This window comes from Gekko japonicus, unplaced genomic scaffold, assembly GCF_001447785.1.
Source record: "Gekko japonicus isolate JY-2015 unplaced genomic scaffold, Gekko_japonicus_V1.1 scaffold2745, whole genome shotgun sequence".
Lineage (NCBI taxonomy): Eukaryota > Metazoa > Chordata > Lepidosauria > Squamata > Gekkonidae > Gekko > Gekko japonicus.
Window position 1 is genome coordinate 106,525 of NW_015167139.1, and position 21,984 is coordinate 128,508.

Here is a 21,984-nt window from a genome sequence, read left to right on the forward strand (position 1 = left end):
CATTCCTGCAGTCCAGACACGTCGCTCCACATGTACCGATCGGTTGGCAACCCCCTGAGAACCGGAAGATCGCAAGAGCCTCAGAACAACTCAGTCCTACGGGCACTGACTTGAGACGCAAGCGCCGTTCCCTCAAGCTTAAAACTAGACTCCTGCAAGGCAAAGAATATTTCCCCACGAGACCTTGCACCCACTGGTTGTCTCGATTTAAACGGGGCCGGGTTCCCCAATGTGCCGGGTTCCCCACTCCGGGTTCCCCAGAGCAAACTAATTTATGCAGTAGCCAAATGGCTCGCTCACAACTTTACTGCCAGTAGCTCACAAAGTAGGATTTTTGCTCACAAGACTCCACACCTTAGAGGGAGCATTGCTCACAGGGTGTCTGTTGTGGGGAGGGGAAGGGAAAGGAGATTGTAAACCGCTCTGAGACTCCTTTGGGTAGTATAAAACAGCCCTTTATCAATAACCCCGTTGGGTTTGGATCTTTATTCATCATATGCTTCATCACCCAAATAGAGATGGGATGGAGTGAACTTTCTTACTACAGAAGGATACAGTCTTGGAGAGTATTCCATACCTTATGGGAAGGTTTTTTTCTACTATAGGATCTCTTCGTATTTTCTGTGTTGGAATGGACCCTTTTGATTTTTAATTTGTCGGTATTTGTACTAGAACCTTAGGTCTTTCTTTATGATATTTATATTTAAATTCAACACCATAAAATGTACTTAAATTTTTCATATATGAGTTAATTCATTATAATATAGTTCTGTACACGGTATAGCTTTCTTTATATATAGAGAGAGCCAGTCTGGTGTAGTGGTTAAGGGTTTGATTCCCCACTCCTCCACATGCAGCTGTTGGAGTGACCTTGGGTCAGTCACAAGTTCTCTCAGAGCTGTTCTCTCAGGAGCAGTTTCTGTCAGAGCTCTCTCAGCCCCGCCTACCTCACAGGGTGTCTGTTGTGGGGAAGGGAAGGGAAAGGAGATTGTAAGCCACTATGAGACTCCGAGTGAAGGGCGGGGTATAAATCCAATCTCTTCTTCTCTTTTCGTTTTCTCAAGTGTTTCTCAAAAGTGGGCAGGGCCAGGTGGGGCTATCGGCCACTGAAGATTTGATTGGCTGTACAGATTTGTAAAAACGCTGCTTTGGCCACAGCACAAGGGTTTTCAGGGTGTGACGGAGGGTAAGCGGCAGCGGCCATTTTGGGACTGGCTCCGCCTTCTGCAGCAGCCATTTTGGGGATGCGCCCACCACACTGTTTTCAGAATTCCAAAAATGACCACAGGTTCAAATGTTTGGGGCCCCCCAAAGTAGGATGACACCCACAGAAAGCAGGATGTCATGTTTCAAGTCAAGCTTTGTTCTCTAATAACTCTGATAAGCAAAGTTCTCCCCTATGTTGAAAGTTTTGTGTCAATGTGGCCCTCTTGTGGGGATATAAGGTTATTTACTAATCCCCACGAAGAAGTATCTGAAGAAGTGTGTGTGTGCAGGAAAGTTTAAACCATGAATAAAACTTTGTTGGTCTTAACTCAGTTCTGCTGCTTCAGACCAACGTGGCGGCCCCATCCAAATCCATGAAGAATATTCTAAGATTTTGCTACGTCCTTGATGCCATGAAATCACAGCTAACGTCTGGTGACCCTGTAGGGTTTTCAAGGCAAGAGGCATCCAGAGGTGGTTTGCCCAATGCCTTCCTCTGCATCACAACCCTGGTATTCGTTGGTGGTCTCCCATCCAAATACTAGCCAGGACTGCTTGGCTTCAGAGATCTGATGAGACTGGGCTAGCCTGGGCCATCCAGGTCAGGGCAAGAGAGGAACAGAGGTGGTTTTGCCATTCTCTGCCTCTGCACAGCAACCCTGGGCTTCCTTGGTAGGCTCCATCCAAGTACTAACCAGGGCTTGACCCTGCTTAGCTTCTGAGACCTGACAAGATTGGTCTAGCCTGGTCCATCCAGGTCAGGTCAAGAGTTGAACGGGGGTGGTTTTGCCACTGCCTGCCTCTGCGCAGCAACCCTGGACTTCCCTGGTGGTCTCCCATCCAAGTACTAACCAGGGCTGACCCTGCTTAGCTTCCGAAATCTGATGAGCTCGGGCTAGCCTGGGCTACCCAGATCAGGATTAGCCGCCGGAAAAAAGTTAACTACAACTCTGAAACTGCTCAACCTGGCTTGGATTTCAGCTGCATGTTAGGTTAGCAATACATTTTTATAAAAATGCGCTTTCAAAAAGAAGTGGAAATATTGCTACAGGACCGGGGGTGGGGGGTGGGGAGTAGTAGTGGCGAATCCTCCACCTCACACGTCACATCAGAAGTGTAACTTAAAGGGGGAGGTGCCACTGGCAAAAGCACAAGAGGCTAAGAAAGGTGTAAGGAAGAGAGCATAGAAGCCAGGCACTTGAAGTGTGAGGATCAGAGAAATCTCTCCAAATTTGATTTACTGAACTGAAGTACAAAGTGGGGAACCCACATATGCCTTCCCCAGCTCCTTTGAGAAAAAATGGGATGAAAATCTAAGGCAGTTATGATAGATAACCAGTCATTTTCACAAGGCGAAGCCACGAAACTCAGCCACTTTGCCAAGTCCCAACAATATGGGCTCTTACCAGGACCTTTGCCCATTGAACGCACATGAAGCTGCCTTATACTGAATCAGACCCACGGTCCATCAAGGTTAGTCTTGTTTACTCAGACTGGCAGTGGCTCTCCAGGGTCTCAGGCGGAGGTCTTTCCCATCACCTCCTGCCTGGTCCTTTTAACTGGAGATGCCGGAGATTGAACCTGGGACCTCCTGCATGCCAAGCAGAGGCTCTACCACTGAGCCACAGCCCCTCTTCACAGCTCTCCAGGGCCTCAGGCTGAGGTCTTTCACATCCCCTCCTGCCTGGTCCTTTTAACTGGAGATGCCGGAGATTGAACCTGGGACCTCCTGCATGCCAAGCAGAGGCTCTACCACTGAGCCACAGCCCCTCTTCACAGCTCTCCAGGGCCTCAGGCTGAGGTCTTTCACATCCCCTCCTGCCTGGTCCTTTTAACTGGAGATGCCGGAGATTGAACCTGGGACCTCCTGCATGCCAAGCAGAGGCTCTACCACTGAGCCACAGCCCCTCTTCACAGCTCTCCAGGGCCTCAGGCTGAGGTCTTTCACATCCCCTCCTGCCTGGTCCTTTTAACTGGAGATGCCGGAGATTGAACCTGGGACCTCCTGCATGCCAAGCAGAGGCTCTACCACTGAGCCACAGCCCCTCTTCACAGCTCTCCAGGGCCTCAGGCTGAGGTCTTTCACATCCCCTCCTGCCTGGTCCTTTTAACTGGAGATGCCGGGGACTGAACCTGGGATCTTCTGCACCCAAAGCAGATCCAAGGGGTCCTGGTTCCCAGCTAGGAAGCTGTCTATGGGATTCTTTATCTTCCATATTGGAAGAGCAGATCTTCCGATACTCTACTGAAAATATTATTTTATGCGGCGATTTTAATGCAAGAATAGATTCGGGGGATACTGAAGTTAAAGCAGGTTTGAATGCACAGATCGCAACACATGCCCACTTTCTCAACCGCTCAGCGAAAGATACAACTGTAAATAAGTTTGGCTTAAAATTCTTGGAACTTCTCTCAGCATTTAATTTACATGTACTTCATGGTACCTTTTTTGGATGGATCTAGAGGGTCCTTCGCCTTCTTTTCCACTTGTAGGATCATATAGCCATCTCTGCTTCCCTAATGAATTTGGTGGCTGGATCTGAGGTAGTGGACTCTTCCTTGTGTGATCACTGCCCACAACAGCTGACACTTAACATCAATCCCAAGAGTTTACTAATTCCAGACCAGGGCTTTGCTGAAGGCATTACATCTAGCCTTAGGAGGCTTAGATGGTCTGAACATTTATATAATGTATTAGACCAAGTCCTCAAAAGCCCAGAACTGACTGCATCGAGATCTACTCTATTACATCATGGTACTGATGCCATAAAGATTTTTGCTGAAATCAATGCACAACTTAAGCCACACTTTATAAACAATAGGCCTATAAAACCCTCTTCAACTGTAAAGAGTGGATGGTATGACCACGAGTGTAAAGAGCTCAAGAAGGTGCTAGTCCATACCATGAGACAAACTAGATATAATACAGACGAGGCATTATTGTCTCGCCTTTTACAATTAAGATCTCACTAACACTGAGCCATGGCCCATTGTCATATCCACCAGGATCTCAGGCAGAGGCATTTCATATCACCTGCTAGTAAAGGTAAAGGTTCCCTTGCTTGAAAGCCACTCGAATCCGACTCTAGGGTTGCGGTGCTCATCTCCGTTTCAAAGCCGAAGATTATAACTGGAGATGCTGGGGACTGAACCTGGGGCCTTCTGCATGCCAAGCAGATGCTCTACCACTGAGCCACAGCCCTTCTTTGCAGCTCTCCAGGGTCTCCGGCTGAGGTGACTGAACCTCCCAGGGTCTCCGGCAATGCTCTCTCTAAGCTGTGGAGTCTTGTGAGCAAAAATTCAACTTTGTGAGCCCCTGCCATTAAAGTTGTGAGCGAGCGATTTGGCTCCTGCAGAAATTAGTTTGCTCTGGAGCTGTCCTTCCTGAGCGAAGACAAAAATGTGTGAGCCGGAAGCTAAAAAAACTGTGAGCTAGCTCACACTAACTCATCTTAGTGGGAACACTGGTCTCCGGCTGAGATGACTGTTGCTGGGGATTGAAAATGGGACCTTCTGCATGTCAGGCAGATGCTCTACCACGGAGTCACAGCTCCTCCCTCTTACTCAAACGAGCTTAGGGTAACATATACGACCCCTCCCTCTTCCAACCATGATCATGGGAACAAGGGACAGGTCCACGGTCTTCCAGCGAGCTTCATGACCAAGCGGGTTTTTTTAACCCAGTGCAATCCTAAACAGAGTAAAGCCTTTTCTAAAACCACTGACTTTGGGAGGGTCCAACTCTGCTTAGCACCGAGCTGCCAAGCGCTCAATGAAAGTGTACAGAGCACATCTACCACATGACGAACACGGGCCGATCCTGCGTTGGACTAGATGGCCTCTATGGCCCCTCCCGCCTCTGTGATTCTATGATCCCGGGAATCTGGGATTGGGGGACACCCAAAATGGAGATGACCCCCCATCTGGTTGTTTTAGACATTCAACAGTGCTGCCAAACAACGCTAGAAAAATCTTGTCCATTGCAATGGATTTCACACAGGACGAATGTTCAGCGTTTCGCGTTCCCAGGGTCCCTCACCTGCTGCTGTAGCCAGTGACTGGATTCCATCGCTGATTCTCGTAGATGTAGACACTCTTCACGTCCGACTGGGCATGGATGTGATCGGCACCGTCCGCCAAGCCTGCAAGACCCAAACTGTTCATTAGCCCCTCTTTCCTACACCATTTCCAACTTCATGGTATGTTTTTAATTTGTTCGCTTGCACACTGCAAAGAGTTTTATTTATAGCCTGACTTTCTTGCCGAGACTCAAGGCAGATCACTCAATTTAGCAAGGCATTAGGAACAGGATAAGGCATATCATAAACATTCCACATTCTCCTTTTCCTCGCTTGTAAGTTCTGGTTTCATTTGGGGGTGTTTGTGTATCTGTTCTGCTTATGTTCTATTCCCTCTAGTGGTCAATACACCGGTTTCTGTCCAGCAGATCAAGTTTTTATGCTAAGACATAAACTGGCGTAATATCGTAATATCAAATCAGCCACGAGAAGACAGAGGAAACTACAAAGGATGAAAATGACAATGTGGAAAAAACCGAAAGTTAGGAAACGATACAACTGAAACAGGGCAAGACATAAGGAGTGAACAAACCGAAGCAACTCAAAAGGAATGTACACTGCCAATCAAATCTCCAGTGGCCAATAAGAAGCGTTGCTGAGCAAAAGGCGACCTGCCCTACACCCACTTTCTAGAAACACTTTGTGGGTACCAGGAAAGGGTACCAGGTTTGCTCCATGGTGCCTGCAGACACCCGGTTGGGGAACCCTGTTCTAGATTAATAACTGGAGCATCAGACTCCTTCGCTTAACTTGAGGGAGGGAGGAGCACGGAGAAAGAATTGTGCAACCAATTCACAAACTGAGGACAGGACTCAAAAGTGGGTTTTGATCTGGGGGGTCACTGGGGCCAGGAGGGAGAGGGAGAAGGAGAAGGAGGGAGGGAGAGGATAAGAAAGAAAGAAAGAAAGAAAGAAAGAAAGAAAGAAAGAAAGAAAGAAAGAAAGAAAGAAAGAAAGAAAGAAAGAAAGAAAGAAAGAAAGAAAGGGGAAAGAGAGAGGAAGAGGATAAAGAGAAAGAAGGAAGGGAGGGAGAAAGGGAGGGAGGAAGAGAGGAAGAGAGGGAGGAAGGAAGGAATGGAAGAAGGAAGAGAGGGAGGAAGGAAGGAAGGGAGGCAGGCAGGCAGGCAGGCAGGCAGGCAGGAAGGAAGGAAGGAAGGAAGGAAGGAAGGAAGGAAGGCTCATGGTGACTCCATCCACAGGGAGGGAGGGAGGGCGGAAGGGAGGAAGGAAGGAAGGGAGGGAGGGAGGAATAGAGGGAGGAAGGGAGGAAGGAAGGCTCATGGTGACCCCATCCACAGGGAGTGCCAAGCAAAAGATGAGCAGAGGTGGTTTGCTATTGCCTCCCTCTGCATAGCCACCCCAGTCTGCCTTGGTGGTCTCCCACCCGAGTCCTAAGTGAGGCTCACCCGCTGAGCTCCCAGTCTCTCATGACTTCGAGCTAAGCTGGGCTATTTGGTCCTGGAAGGTACGTTAAATTTAGCAGGAAGTCCCACTTTAAAAATATTTGAGAGACACTGAATTTTGTCACAGCAAAGGAGCCCAGATGCCAGACAGTGTCAAGGGGGCAGGTGGGTGGGAAATAAAATCAGTTACCTGAAAAGAAACCACCTCCGTAGCCTCCAGTATAAACCCAGGCGGTGTGGTCATACCCCACGCCCCACACTATTCCACGGCTGTTGGACTCGATCACTCGGAGATGTCCTCCAATTTGTCGCCAGAACCTACGAGAAGAAGAGAATCCACTAAATGCCCCCTCCCCAGGAAAGAACAAAGTCCAGAATAACAATCTCTCATAACAATCAAGTCTGGAATACTATGTAAGTTGGACCAAAATGTACTCTGAGGCATTTTGGTCCAACTTACATAGTAGCAACCCTTGTAGGTGCTTTCTAGAATTTAGGAGACCTGGCCCATATAAAACCTGAATGATTTTGTACCTGTTAAGAATCTGCTAAGAGACTTACAGTATTGGCTTATAGCTCCTGAGGAAGGACCTGGTCCGAAACACTAATTTATACCTAGGAAAAGTGTTGAAAAGTGGTGGACATCTGACTTCATTGTGGACATCTATTCCAAACTTGATTGTTTTGAGAGATTGTTACTCTGGACTTTGTTCTTTCCCTTTGGGATATTATGTATTTGTGTATTATTCTATGATGGATTACATGCATTACTTATTGTATTGAAGTCTCTTTTCTATTGCTCTTGGGTGGGTTGGTCAGTGCACAGTTGTTATTTATTGGTTTTTCTCGGTCATTGTTTACTGTGGACTGTATTGTTGTTTTTGTAGAGCTTCTGGCTGCCAGACAATCTTAGGATCTCCTGGCTATTCTACACACAATGCCCTATGGTAATTAATAAATTAGGCAACTTAAAAAAAAAACAACGAGGTGATTTTTAAAAATATATAACGCGTGATATTCTCCCTCTCCTCCCCCAAGAGAAGCACTTCTGGCTGCACGGAGAGCCACAGAATGAAGGGAGAACATTGCAGGCTTCGTACATCTGGTCGCAGGGCATGGGGCGGGTCACAGCCTCCAGGTCCGGTGTCGGCTCGCTGACAAAGATGTCTCCCTTGCAGGTCACAGACCAAATGGCCTGAGGAGACGGGGGTCCCTGGATCCGCCGGCTTTCACAACAGGACATGCTTAGCAGAGCCAGCTGTGGGGGATACACACAAAAAGAGAAGAAGTTTAGAAATGGGGGGCCCCCCGTTTTCTGATCTTCAAAGATCCGCCGGAATCACAGCTCCCGAATCGGTCTCTTCTGAACTCTTTTCCAGACGTTCCCCGACCTTACTGCCAACTGTTTGGCAGCATAAACAGGGCTCTTTTTGTAGCAGGAACTCCTTTGCATATTAGGCGACACACCCCTAATGTAGCCAATCCTCCAAGAGCTTACAGAGCTCTTCTTACAGGGGCTACATTAGGGGTGTGTCGCCTAATATGCAAAGGAGTTCCTGCTACACAAAGAGCCCTTCCCACATCACATCCAAAATGGTTTCATTTATACAATATTTGCCTGAAGGAGATTTTTCTACTATTGTTTTTAGAAGGAAGTCACCATTTGAGATGCCTTCTCCTTAGTGTTGTTTTGGGGAGGGGGATTTCTTTTTTCCGAAATGCAACTTCTGAGATACAGAACAAAGTTTGAGTCCAGTGGCACCTTTAAGACTAATGTAGTTTAATTCTGGGTACAAGCTTCCGTGTGCCCACTACTGAACTCGAATGTTCTACTGCTTCAGACCAACACAGCTACCCGCATGAATCTCTCTCTTTAGATACAGCCACTTATTCCTCTTGTTTTCTTTTTTTTTTCTCATCCAAAAGAAGGATTTCTCTTCCATTTCTCTTTCAAGAGAAATTTCTCTCGCAAAGAAAAGAAAAAGCTTCCACGAAACAAAGAAGTGGTGGAAAACAAAAATCTTCTTCCCACAGGACGGTTGGTGCAATTAATCCCTCTGCCCCAAAAGATGAATTTTAAAGACAAGTGGGTGGTTTTCAGAAGCAGCGGCACGGCGGACTCACCCAGTCATGCATTTCCTGTTCAGTGGTGGCCGCCAGTCGGATCGGCCAACGCTGCTTAGTCCTTTCCGGGGTGTAGAGCGCGAAGGAGTGCTTGGCCTCATTCAAGATCTCGACCAAGATGGTGACTTCATTGAGGAACACGTGGAGATACTGCAGAAAGACAGGGCACCAGCTCTCTGAGTAGGTAACTTTTTTAAAAATATATTTTATTGATACTTCAAGAATATACAGAAACAAAGTGAAATCATTGTAAATTACAAGTAGATCAGATATCAACTTATTGCGAAGATAGTATTGGCATGACAGCAATAACAGCAATAGCAGTGATGTAGTATTTCTTACCATCTTGTGAAATTCTAAGTTAAATAGCCAAGTACTCGAATATTCGTGTGTATTGTCTTACTTTCCTAATTAGTCTGTGGTGCTACATAGTACATGTACATTGTTTATGTGTATATTAATTCAAGGTAAGTTGAGTTATATGGACCATATTCGCTTCCATAGTTCTTCTGAGATTGTAGCTATGCAATTGGATTTGCAATTGACACAGAGAGTACTCCATCTTTCTGTGTTATACCTCTGAGGAAGCCAGTCACAGCTACTGGTGAAACATCAGGTTCTACAATGCCAAGACCACAGCCACACAACCCGGGAAATCTACAGCAACTAATAAACTGAATTTTTCTTTAAGGAACTTGGGTGTATCTATTGGGGGCCAGCTACCGGGAGCATATGACCCCGTTTCAACAGCAATTACATTGGCTATCGATCTGCTCCCAAGCCCAATTCAGGTGCTGTTTTTGTCCTTTAAAGTCTGACGTGGCTTGGGACTGGGGTATCCGAGAGACCGTCTTCTCCCATATGTTCCTGCCCAGGGATTAAGACTGCAGAGAGAGGCCCTCCTGAATGTCCCACCAATCGAAGAGGCTCATTTGGTGGTTACCCGAGAGACGGCCTTCTCGGTGGCAGCCCCATGATTAAGGAATGACCTCCCCAGGGAGGAGTGTCTGGCCTCCTTGTGGTCTTTACATTAATTTAGATCAGGGGTGTCAAACACACGGGTTTGATTCCCCACTCCTCCACTTGCACCTGCTGATGTGACCTTGGGTCAATCACAAGCTCTGGCACAGCTGTCCTTGAAAAAGAGCAGTTTCTGTCAGAGTTCTCTCAGCCCCACCCACCTCACAGGGTGTCTGTTGTGGGGAGGGGAAAGGAAAGGAGTTTGTAAGCCGCTCTGAGACTCCAAGTGAAGGGCGGGGTATGAATCCAATCTCTTCTTCTTCTTCTGCTTCTTCTTCCAGTTCTGCTGCTGCTGCATCATACTCAAGATTGCAACAGCACAGACATTTTGTTGCAATAATTCAGAGCAAGAGGTGTCAGCTATCAGACACTGTTAAATGAACAAAATATTGCAGAGAATGCTAATGTTTTAAGCACGTTGCTATTTTAAGTAAAAAAAAACACCTTTGCGTTTGTGTCCTTTATAAAGTTTATATCTCCACTACCTGGCATTACATTTTATGACACACGTGGCCCAGCCCAACGAGGTCTCATTTATGTCAGATCTGGCCCTCATAACAAATGAGTTTGACACCCCTAATTTAGATGGAAGAGCACCTACAGTGTTAGGCTACACGTATCCATCATGAATAAAAAAAAATAAGGCAGTTTGGAGATACTGTTGGACAATAAGACAGTTTGGAGGCATTATTGGCAGAGAAGTTCCTGTTGCTGTGCCTCTTTGGGAGTTCCCGTTGATGTGCAGTCCTGACGAAGGGATCGAAAACTCATTGAATAATCTGGAGGATGAGCTGACTGCATCTTATTTCTTAGTGTTTGTCTCAAGTCCTAAGGACTGGATCTACTTGCTGATTGCAGCGTCCTTTACATTGTTAAGAAGTGGATGTACTTGGCTTTATGGACATTTGAAGCTCATGTGTTTTCAGTCCATTGAAATTGGCATTTGTGAAGTCTTTCTTTTGGGAGTGTTAAATAGTAAATGGTAGATATTGCTTTAAATCCCTAGCCTATCCATTGTATTTTTTTGTATTTCTTGTATTTCATATTATTGTATATTTGAGAAATATTTGGCGCCTTACTTGATGTTAAGTCATACAAGGCCGATCTTCAGGAGGCAGTCGAAGAAAAGTTTTATTTAAAACCAGGGGTCATTTCGTAGAAAAAGAGGTGCAGGCGCTCATTAGCATAACTTATTAGCATACCTTATTTGCATATGCCACGCCCCCTGACATCACCGGAAGTGTGTCAGAAGGCAACACCCACCGCTCAGGCTCCACTGGACTGTTTCGGATTGCTAGCTATTGGGGGGGGGAACATGCACATCTTTCCTCACAGAGGAGGGAGAGCTTGTACCTGAAGGCGGGAAGGGGGGGCTATGCAGCTCACCTGGCTGCTTTTTGCTCCTTGTGGCCTGACTGAAGGCTGCTGGGAGCAGGGGGCAGGGCTTGTTGCATGTGCCCGCCCCCTGGGCTCTTTACTGCCGGAGCTCCGCTCCTGTGCGCTCCCGCAGGAAATGACCCCTGTTTAAAACTGCATTTGACTGATTCGGTTGGCGTTCTTAAATCGTGGCCTTTTATGTGTTTTTGTAACAGTTACTTTGTTCAAATTGTTGCTGTTTTTTTTAAATGATCACTATTTATATCATAAGCCACCTTGACTTCCACAGGGGAGAAAGACCACTAATAAAGGTATTGAACAAATAAATATTCAAGGAGCGAGACGAAATGGGACGGCCCAGTGAACCTCTGTCCGTCCAGAGTGCTCCTTACTCGAAGGGGCTTAATCAGTATCACAGAATTGGAAGGGGCTGTAGAGGTCACCTAGTCCAACCCCCTTCTCAATGCAGGATCAGCCTAGAGCATCCCTGACAAGGGTTTGTCCAGCCGCTGCTTAAAGATGGCCAGGGAGGGGGAGCTCACCACCTCCCCAGGCAGCTGATTCCACTCTTGCACAACTCTTACTGCAAAAAAGTTTTCCCTAAGATCCAGCCGGTACCTTCCTGCCCTTAATTTAAACCCATTCTTGTGAGTCCTCTCCTCTGCTACCAACAGGAACCACCCTCTGTCCTCCTCTAAGTGACAGCCCTTCAAATACTTAAAGAGGGCAATCATGTCCTCCCTCAGCCTTTCCTCGTAGGGCTTGGTCTCCAGGCCCCCGATCATCCTCGCTGCTGTCCTCTGCACTGGCTCCATTCTGTCCACATCCTTTTGGAAGTGAGGCCTCCAGAACTGCACACAAGACTCCAGGTGTGGCCTGACCAATGCAGTGTACAGTGGGACTATGACATTTTGCGATTTGGATGTTATTCCTCTGTTAATACATTCCAAGATCGCAGTAGCCTTTTTTGTCGCTGCATCATGCTGGCTGCTCATATTTAACTTTTGGTCCACCTGTATCACAAGATCTTGTTCACACACACTGCCACTCCCGCCCTTAATTTAAATCCACTGTCGGAAGTCCTCTCCTCTGCTGCCAACAGGAATGCTAGCTGCTCATATTTAACTTTCGGTCCACCTTTATCCCAAGATCTTGTTCACACACACTCCCACCCTTAATTTAAACCCACTGTCGGAAGTCCTCTCCTCTGCTGCTCACAGGAACCGCTCCCTGCCCTCCTCTAAGTGACAGCCCTTCAAATACACCAAGAAAGCCATCCTGTCCCCCCTCAACCTCCTCTTCTCCAGACTGAACATTCCCAAGTCCCTCAGCCTCTCCTCATGGGGCTTCTTGATCTCCAGGCCCCCGATCATCCTGGTCGCTCTCCTCTGGACCTGCTCAACTCTGTCCACATCCTTTTGGAAGGGAGGCCTCCAGAACTGCACACAGCACTTCAGCTGCGGACTGACTAATGTGGGGTACAGCAGGACTATCACATCAGCATAACTCTACCCTCCTGTTTAAAAACTTAGGGAAGATCAACCAACTTGGGGGGTGGAGGGGTGGAATAACCACTGAAGCACAGAAGAGAACCAGCTACCACACAAAAGCTAACCACCCAGAGTCTGGAAAATATAGTACATTTCCCTTGCAGAGAATCAAACAAAACGTCTCTAGAGGTGGCACCATTCTCGGAACGTGCCTTCTTCTCCTCCATCTGCACGTAATAGATGAAGAGGATGCTGTCTCGCATCCCGTCATTTCCTGTGAACTGCTCGAGGGCCACCCGGACGTCGATCCACTTATAAGGCTTCCAGGTTCTCCACCACTGTAGGGTGCCTGTTTTGACCCACACCGACTACAGAGGTAGGGGAGAAAAAACACACACAAAACAAAGCAAAGCAGCATTTTAGGTGGAGAAGCCGGGAAACAGCAACACAACCCCCCATCCTGGGTTCCAGGCCGTCTCTCTTTCCCACGCCACACAAGAGAAACTGGTCCTGAGGTTTTACCCTGAAAGCAGGGGTCCACAATTTTTTGTAGCCTGCAACCCCTTTTGGACTTCTGTCACAGAATGGATGCCACTGGACTGGAGGCAGAGACACAAAACGGATGCCCCTGGGGGCGGAGCCGGCCATGATTTGATTACTGCAGCTTACTTTCTGTCACACAGTGAAGATCCTTGTGCTGTGGTGGCAGCTGTTGCCAAAACATTATTAGAAATGTGCACAGCAAATCAGAAGCCTTGCCCTGCCTGGCCCCACCCATTTTTTAAAAACTCTTGCTGGGTGTCAGAAGAGGTATAGTCGGGCGCCATGGTGCCCATGGGCATAACGTTGGAGACCCCTGCCCTAAGGTTTCTCAGGCAGATGAGGAAGGAGGCAAGCATGCCTGCTGGAGTAATCAAGCTCTTGCGTTTGGGTCCGAAGCCCAAGGATCAGCAGGGAAGAATCTCGCACACAGGATCAAGCGGGAGCTCAACGTCTATCTGTTCACAGCTCAACTGCTTCCTGTTTCCGTCAGAGGTCAGCTTAATGTGGCTGATTTAATTTCTGAAAGGACCTGGGTTTTCACCTGCCCTACCTCTGAAACACGTCAAAGGAAAACCAGAACAAGACCAAGCGCTGAAATTACTTGATGGGAAGAAGACAGTTTTGGAGGAAAGATGATTTTCCCTACTTGGCCTAAAATTCTTCCTTCCAGATGGTGCTACTTTTCTCTTTTTCTTTATATATATATTTTTTTATTTTACAAAGGGAAAAGTGAGAAGCGGAAAACATCATTTGTTAAATACAGTTTAAGGACATTGCATAATACAAGAATACAAAACATTAAAAAGTATTGTAACAAATACAGTAAGATAATCAATACTTCAATATGACACATTTCCGTGTATATTTCCAGGAAAGCATATAAGCAAGAAACATAAAAAAGAAAAGAGCAGAAAGCCCCCCTTCACGTTTTTCTTATCTTTATACAAGGTTTATACTATCATATAATAACTAGTAAATATGTAACTATAAAAGATTAACGAGTATAACTACGAGAATATGATTATACAATTTGAGCATTAATCAATTTAAATTTCTTCATAGCTCCTCTAACAGCTTTATCTAACCTATGTAGTTTGTCGGTAGTAATTACAAAAGGCTCTTCGCCAAGGCTCCCTCTAAGCTGTGGAGTCTTGTGAGCAAAAATCCTACTTTGTGAGCTACTGGCATTAAAGTTGTGAGCGATTTGGCTATTGCATAAATTAGCTTGCTCTGGAGCCATCCCTTCCTGAGCTAAGACAAAAAAGTGTGAGTCGGAGGCTAAAAAACTGTGAGCTAGCTCACACTAACTCAGAGCGCTGGCTCTTCGGCTTGTAAACAGAGATGAGCACCGCCCCCTAGAGTCAGACTCTACTGGCTTTCAAGCAAGGGAAACCTTCACTTTACCTTGCAGGATCACCATATATGGTAAATGGTACCATCCATCTCTTTACATTTCCAGCACTAGTGCTACTTTTCTCTTGGCTCCTTAAAATCCCACTTTTTAAAAGCCTTTGGGCTCGACAGGAAGGGACAGTGTCTCAGTGGTAGAGCATCTGCTTGGCATGTAGAAGGTTCCCAGGGGTTCAACCCCCAGCAACTCCAGTTAAGAACCAGGCAGTAGATTATGTGAAAGTGTTCTGCCTGAGACCCTGGAGAGCTGCTGCCAGTCTGAATGGGCAATAATGACCATGACGGACCGAGGGTCTGATTCAGTATTAGGCAGCTTCATGTGTTCATGCAGAAGGCTTTGGGTTCAACTTCCAGCGTCTCCAGTGAAAAGGACCAGGCAGGAGGTGATGGGAAAGACCTTCGCCTGGAGAGCTGTGAAGAGGGGCTGTGGCTCAGTGGCAGAACCTCTGCTTGATATGAAGAAGGTCCCAGGTTCAATCCCCGGCAGCATCTCCAGTTAAAAAGGACCAGGCAGGAGGTGATGGGAAAGACCTCAGTCTGACACCCTAGAGAGCTGTAAAGAGGGGCTGTGGCTCAGTGGAAGAGCCTCTGCTTGGCATGCAGAAGGTCCCAGGTTCAATTCCAGGCAGCATCTCCAGTTAAAAAGGACCAGGCAGGAGGTGATGGGAAAGACCTCTGCCTGAGACCCTGGAGAGCAGCTGCCAGTCTGAGTAGACAATACTGACCATGATGGACTGAGGGTCTGATTCTGTGTCAGGCAGCTTCCATTTTAAATTTCCACAAGCCGCCTTTGTCAGACAAAGAGGCAGGGGAAAACTCTTTTTTAAACATTGGAACACTGCCTGTTGTTGCTAGTGTTACACGGTCCCTGCTGAAATATCGTTTTTTCATACACTGAGATATTATTGCTTTTAAAGCTGTCAACAAAGGAAATAGCTGCTTTTATCAGACACCTTTCATGGGTGGGGAATTTAAGGCAACAGAACAAAATTTAAAGCACAAATAACATTTAAAAAATCACACCACATGATATTATTGCTTCTAAAGCTGTCAACAAAATAAATAGCTGAACATACAAACACAAAATGACTGCTTTTATCAGACACCTTTCGTGGGTGGGGAATTTAAGGCAACAGAACAAAATTTAAAGCACAAATAACATTTAAAAAATCACACCACAAAACCCATACAACAGTTAAAAAGTAAATATACAAACAGTACTATTAAAAAGGCGCAAGAGTGTGGAGAGGGGAATATTTAGGCTGCCCAAAGACTCTTCTGAATTCAATAGTCAACCTGGGACCACAGAGTGTCATAAAACTGCAGAGTCCTGGGTTCAAATCCATGCAGCTCTGTGGGTGACTGGGGAGTTAGCCACACACAGTCTTACCTACCTCTGAAGGATGTACCTTACATGACCATGTTGGAGGAATGGAGAGACATAAATATAATGTAGACAGACAGACATCTTTTTCGAAACTGGAATGGAAGGGCACTTCTCACCTGCTCAACAGCCTGTTCATAGTGTCGGAAGTTCTCCAACTCCCGCCGGGTTCTTTCCGCAAGCTGCTGGAAGATCTGCTTGCGCCACGCCGCAGTCTGTGCTGGGGTGATGGACAGGCAGAGGGACTGCCCTGAGGAGGATAAGCCTGGAGAGCCAAAAAGGAGGAGCGTGTGGTCAGAAATTCAAGTAATGTGGCGGAACTACCCGGAGCAGTGGTGGAAATGCAAGTAGCCATTGCTCGGGACAAAAAGCTGTATTTATTGAGTGGAATCCCACTGTGTGTCTGTGGAACTCAGGACAGTGTACATGGTCTCTTCCCTGGCCATTTTATCCTCACAACCACTTTGTGCAGTAGGTTGGACAGAGTGCATGACCGGCCCAGGGTCACCATCAATGCTCCCTCTAAGCTGTGGCATCTTGTGAACAAAAATTCTACTTGGTGAGCTACTGGCATTCAAGTTGTGAGTGAACGATTTGGCTGCTGCATAAATTAGTTTGCTCTGGAGCCATCCTTCCTGAGCTAAGACAAAAATCTGTGAGCCGGAGGCTAAAAAACTGTGAGCTGGCTCACACTAACTCAGCTTAGAGGGAACACTGGTCACCATTTAAGGTTCACGGGAGTGTGCGGGAATTTGAATCCTGGTCTCCCGCGGTCCAGTCCAGCTTTATGACCACTGTACCATACTGTTGTGCAAAAAACAGACTTGCTGCTGGTCCCAGGAGACAATATTAGATAGACGGACCAAAGATCTGACTCGGTATACAGCCCAGGACCCACAAAACTATTTTATACTGGACCAGGCCCTTACAGTATCATCTACACCAGAGGTCCCTAACTCGGTGCCCATGGGCATCATAGGGCCCGCCCACACGTTTTCTGCTGCCCACCAAGTGCTTTCAGAAAGTGGGGGGGGGGGCATGTGAGGCTGCTACCCAATAGGGCTTCTGATTGGCTGTGGAGATTAAAAGAATGCTGCTTTGGCAGCAGCTGTCAGAACAGTATTGGTTACATTCTCTCTCTCACACTCCTCTTTCCCAGGGTAATTTTTAAAAACTTTCCCTCTTTTCACCTCCTGTGGCAGCCTTTTTGTGGCTGACTCAGCCTCTTCCGACAGCCATTTTGTGGTTGATTTAGTCCTGTGGCAGCCATTTTGTGACTGACTCAGCCTCCTGTGGCAGCCATTCTGTGGTTTATTCCTAGGGTTGCCAGCTCCGGGTTGGGAAATGCCTGGAGTTTTGGGGGGTGGAGCCTGAGGAGGGTGGGTTTTGGGGCATAATGACATAGAGTCCAACTTCCAAAGTGGCCATTTTCTCTAGGTGAACTGATCTCTGTCACCTGGAGATCAGTTGTAGCAGTCATCATCTGGAGGTTGGCAACCCTATTGGCTCAGTCTCTCATGGCAGCCATTTTGTGGTTGACAGCCTCCCGTAGCATCCATTTTATGGTTGATTCAGCCTCCTAATGTAGCCACTTTGTGGCTGCGCCCATTGCCCCATGTCATAAGGTGACTACAGGCTCAAAAAGGTTGGGGACCCCTGGTCTACTTGGAAGGGCAGGGTAGAAATGTTACAAGCAAACAGAATTAAAAAAAAACTAGAATAAAAATCAAAAAGCCATCTCCACATACCTGACTGTATCGTGAACCACTTCAGTGAGGTGTGCAATTCCACCAGGCAGCCTCCGCCGGAGACCCAGCCCCACAACGGATGCTCGTCGGCCCCATAACGATCCTCCACACCGAGCGGCAACGTGCCCAAGGAGGACAGGCTGGACGTCTCTGCCAAAGCGCTGGCAGAAAGTGCTGGGCTCCTGCCAGCCTCCTTCAAGTCAATGTTTGTCCACTGGAGTTCTGCTGGGCGGGACTCCTGATCCGAGGAAGGTTCTTCCGGGTCAGCGCTGAGCTTTTGTTCTGAAACAGAGCCGGCTTCTTCAGGAGGGGCGGGGGCAGGATCCGCAATTGGGTCTGCCTGGGAGCTCGCTGCCTGGTCGGCGTCATCGTTTCCGTCACCACCGTCGGTATTGCTAGGAAGGCAAGTGTCGGCGATGGCCAAGGGCCCCTCAGTGTCCGACAGAAGATCTCCATCACTCTGGAAGACTGACCCGCTTTGCTCCTTGATATTATCAGTGAAAAAGCATCCAGCGCTTGGGGGAGGGGGAAGAAAAGAAGGAAAACCTTATATTGAATCTAAGGCCTTAGATATGTGGAGGAGAAACTCTCTACAATGGGAATATCCCCGGATTATTTAGCCCCCTTTTCAGATAAACAAGCCTATGCTATTCTTAAACAAAGATTTCTCGACATCGAAAGGCAAGAATTTAGGGAATGCGCAGCCAGCAGATACTCCCCAAATAGGCTGGGGACTTTTGACACGGGCCCTACTGCAAAATATCTGTTAAGTTTAACAGCCCCACACGATTACCTGCTTGCACGCTTTAATGTTCTGCCATTGGAGGTGCTTTTAGGGAGTTACCGCCAGATACCATATGTAGACAAACTTTGTCCTTGCTCTCTAAAAGATACAGAATCCACGACACACACCATACTTCATTGCCCCCTCTATAGGGATATCCGATCTCGTTTTATTAGTCCACTTCTAGAAGGTAAGCGCTGGCATTCTGATGACTCAATTGTTCACTTTCTTCTGTTTAATTCTAATTGCGAAATAATGGAGGCTGTGGCAAAAATGTTATATTATGCAATCAGAAGACGAGGCTTGAATAGCCAAGTGTGAGTGACGGATGCATCTCATCTTAATATTTTGCTATATTTCCATGATGTCTTGTGCTTTCAATGCCAATAAGGGTTTTTTGTGTGTGTGAATCTAAGGCCATTATGATTCTGGGAAGCATTCTTTATATCTCGTATTTATAGTCTGTCTTCCTTCTGTGACGGAATCCAAGGGGGCTTTCATCCCAGAAAGCCTTTCTATCCAGACACGGGCTAGATCTACATCAGCTTAACTTCAGTAAAAGTGCTGTACGCTAAGCCCTTTTTAACAGGGTATGATTGAGAGAGCTATCCTCGGGTATGTTTATTTTTACTTTTTGAGTCACAGAATGTTCACAATCATTCCAATCTGTGGGCGACAGAAGATAAAGCTGACAACAGCACAGTTGCTCTGAGGGAAGTGAAAGGTCAGCATGGCTGGAGGGAGGGTGGAAGAAAAGTCACACAAGCGGAATGGTCGGCCGGACCAGAAAAAAGACAGCCACAGAAAGGCTGGGAGGGGAAAGCTCCAGTGGATCTGAACATTCCTGAAAAGCGAGTGAGACATAGCAGGCGTTGATAGAGTCGTTGGAATTAATATGCAAATAAACAAAGCACAGACTCTTTGCACCCAACACATGAATGCTAGACCTAACCCCCCCCCAAAAAAGATGGCAGTACTGTAGGGGCTCATGATCTAGCGGGGAGGGGGAGTTCTAGACCACTGCACCCAAAAATTGCAGTCATGTTTCCGCTAAAGAATTATCGGGCGACACAGATCCTTCTTGATGTGCTTCCCCCAGCAACCCTTGGCTTGACGGCATTTCATGGGTACCTGAGGAGACTCGTTGAGCTTCCGCTCTGAGAATGATCAGTATCTCGGCCGCAAACTATCGCCTTCCAGGCTTTCCCGCTCAGCTCGCTTGGAGTGACTCCTTGCCGGAAATAAACTGCTCGGTCCTCACAGCTGATCCCCCACACCTAAGTGAGGCAAAGATAAGACAGGTTGGCCGAACACTCTCCTCTTCCTTGTGCTTTCAATGCCAATAAGGGTTTTGTGTGTGTGTGAATCTAAGGCCATTATGATTCTGGGAAGCGTTCTTTATATCTCATATTTATAGTCTGTCTTCCTTCTGTAACGGAATCCAAGGGGGCTTACATCCCAGAAAGCCTTCCTATCCAGACACGGGCTAGATCTACATCAGCTTAACTTCAGTAAAAGTGCTGTACGCTAAGCCCTTCTTAACAGGGTATGATTGAGAGAGCTATCCTCGGGTATGTTTATTTTTACTTTTTGAGTCACAGAATGTTCACAAACATTCCAATCTGTGGGCGGCAGAAGATAAAGCTGACTAACAGCACAGTTGCTCTGAGGGAAGTGAAAGGTCAGCATGACTGGAGGGAGGGTGGAAGAAAAGTCACACAAGCGGAATGGTCGGCTGTCGACCAGAAAAAGGACAGCCACAGAAAAGCTGGGAGGGGAAAGCTCCAGTGGATCTGAACATTCCGGAAAAGCGAGTGAGACATAGCAGGCGTTGATAGAGTCGTTGGAATTAATATGCAAATAAACAAAGCACAGACTCTTTGCACCCAACACATGAATGCTAGACCTAACCCCCCAAAAAGATGGCAGTACTGTAGGGGCTCATGATCTAGCGGGGAGGGGGAGTTCTAGACCACTGCACCCAAAAATTGCAGTCATGTTTCCGCTAAAGAATTATCGGGCGACACAGATCCTTCTTGATGTGCTTCCCCCAGCAACCCTTGGCTTGACGGCATTTCATGGGTACCTGAGGAGACTCGTTGAGCTTCCGCTCTGAGAATGATCAGTATCTCGGCCGCAAACTATCGCCTTCCAGGCTTTCCCGCTCAGCTCGCTTGGAGTGACTCCTTGCCGGAAATAAACTGCTCGGTCCTCACAGCTGATCCCCCACACCTAAGTGAGGCAAAGATAAGACAGGTTGGCCGAACACTCTCCTCTTCCGAAGGATAAAAGCCAGCCACTGCAAGGGTTACAGGGTCAGTTCTGCAGACGTGCTGGTTTGTGACATGGAGGGAATTTTTTTTTTGTACGAAGACGCATTATCATGTGGATAATCCTCTCATCCTCAGGGATCACAGTGTTAGGAAGATATGGAAAAATATATGACACTGTGTATAATAGAGTATGCTTAAGGTAGATCTATTCTGTGCTTTTTATTTTTTAAAAAAGTCTACACTATTATATAAATACTGGTGTCAAGTATTACCAAATAGAGGTTCACCAAAACGATACATCAAAGTGCAGGTTTACACTACGTTCAAACATTCATACAGCACCTCATCAGTTTCACAATCACTAGTCCCATGGGACTCTAGTAATTTACCTGTATCGAATACAGTCTTTTTCAAGGACAGTGATATACATGCAAGACATAAGGGACAATGAATCCTCTTTGTGAGTATAAAACTCTTAAGATAGCAGCATTTTTCTATGGCCCCACTGGAACCCTTGCAGCAAACATAACAACATATCTCTCAAGTTCTACTAGGCAGCCAGAATAGGCAGATCACTGACCAACAAGGAATAGATCACCAACAAGTAATAGGCAGATCACTCCGATTGGTCGTTGGAGATTTGATTGGCTGCACCTCACAGATTTAAAAAAAACACTATCGCTTTGGCGGCAGCTGCCACCACAACACAAGGATGTTCATTGTGTGTAAGCAAGTAAGTAGATGCTGGGGCAAGTGAGCAGAGGTCCATCAGTGGCTATTAGCCACAAGGTATAGATAGGGGCTCTGGGGCAAGTGATGCTCTGTCTTCTTGGTGCTTGACCACAAATTTTCTTAGTCTTTAAGGTGCTCCTGGACTCTTGCTCTTTTCTACCACAAGAACAGAAGAAGGGAGAATCATGTTCATCACCCCAAGCTTTTTGGTATGTTGTTGATGATAGAAAGTTGTCACCCAGTCGCAGCCAACTTATGGAGACCCCGGGGGGGTTAACAAGGCAAGAGACAAACAGAGGAGGTCTGCCATTGCCTGCCTCCGCGTAGCCACCCTAAACTTCCTTGGCAGTCTCCCATCCAAGTACTAACCCGGGCCACCCTACTTAGCTTCCAAGATGTGACGAGATCGGTC

General features: G+C 46.9%; 1 protein-coding gene across 1 annotated transcript in view; it reads right to left on the reverse strand.

Annotated features, from left to right (window-relative positions):
* The window catches only part of TECPR1 (tectonin beta-propeller repeat containing 1), a 53,173-nt gene that overhangs the window by 17,836 nt on the left and 13,353 nt on the right, over positions 1-21,984 (reverse strand). The window contains exons 3-11 of the mRNA XM_015413065.1: positions 19,699-19,844; positions 17,784-18,298; positions 16,155-16,300; positions 12,911-13,066; positions 8,812-8,961; positions 7,788-7,945; positions 6,878-7,005; positions 5,246-5,348; positions 3-54 (exon numbers count right to left, since the gene is read on the reverse strand). Of these exons, the coding sequence (XP_015268551.1) occupies positions 3-54; positions 5,246-5,348; positions 6,878-7,005; positions 7,788-7,945; positions 8,812-8,961; positions 12,911-13,066; positions 16,155-16,300; positions 17,784-18,298; positions 19,699-19,844 (1,554 nt within the window). The remainder of the gene's footprint in view (positions 1-2; positions 55-5,245; positions 5,349-6,877; positions 7,006-7,787; positions 7,946-8,811; positions 8,962-12,910; positions 13,067-16,154; positions 16,301-17,783; positions 18,299-19,698; positions 19,845-21,984) is intronic.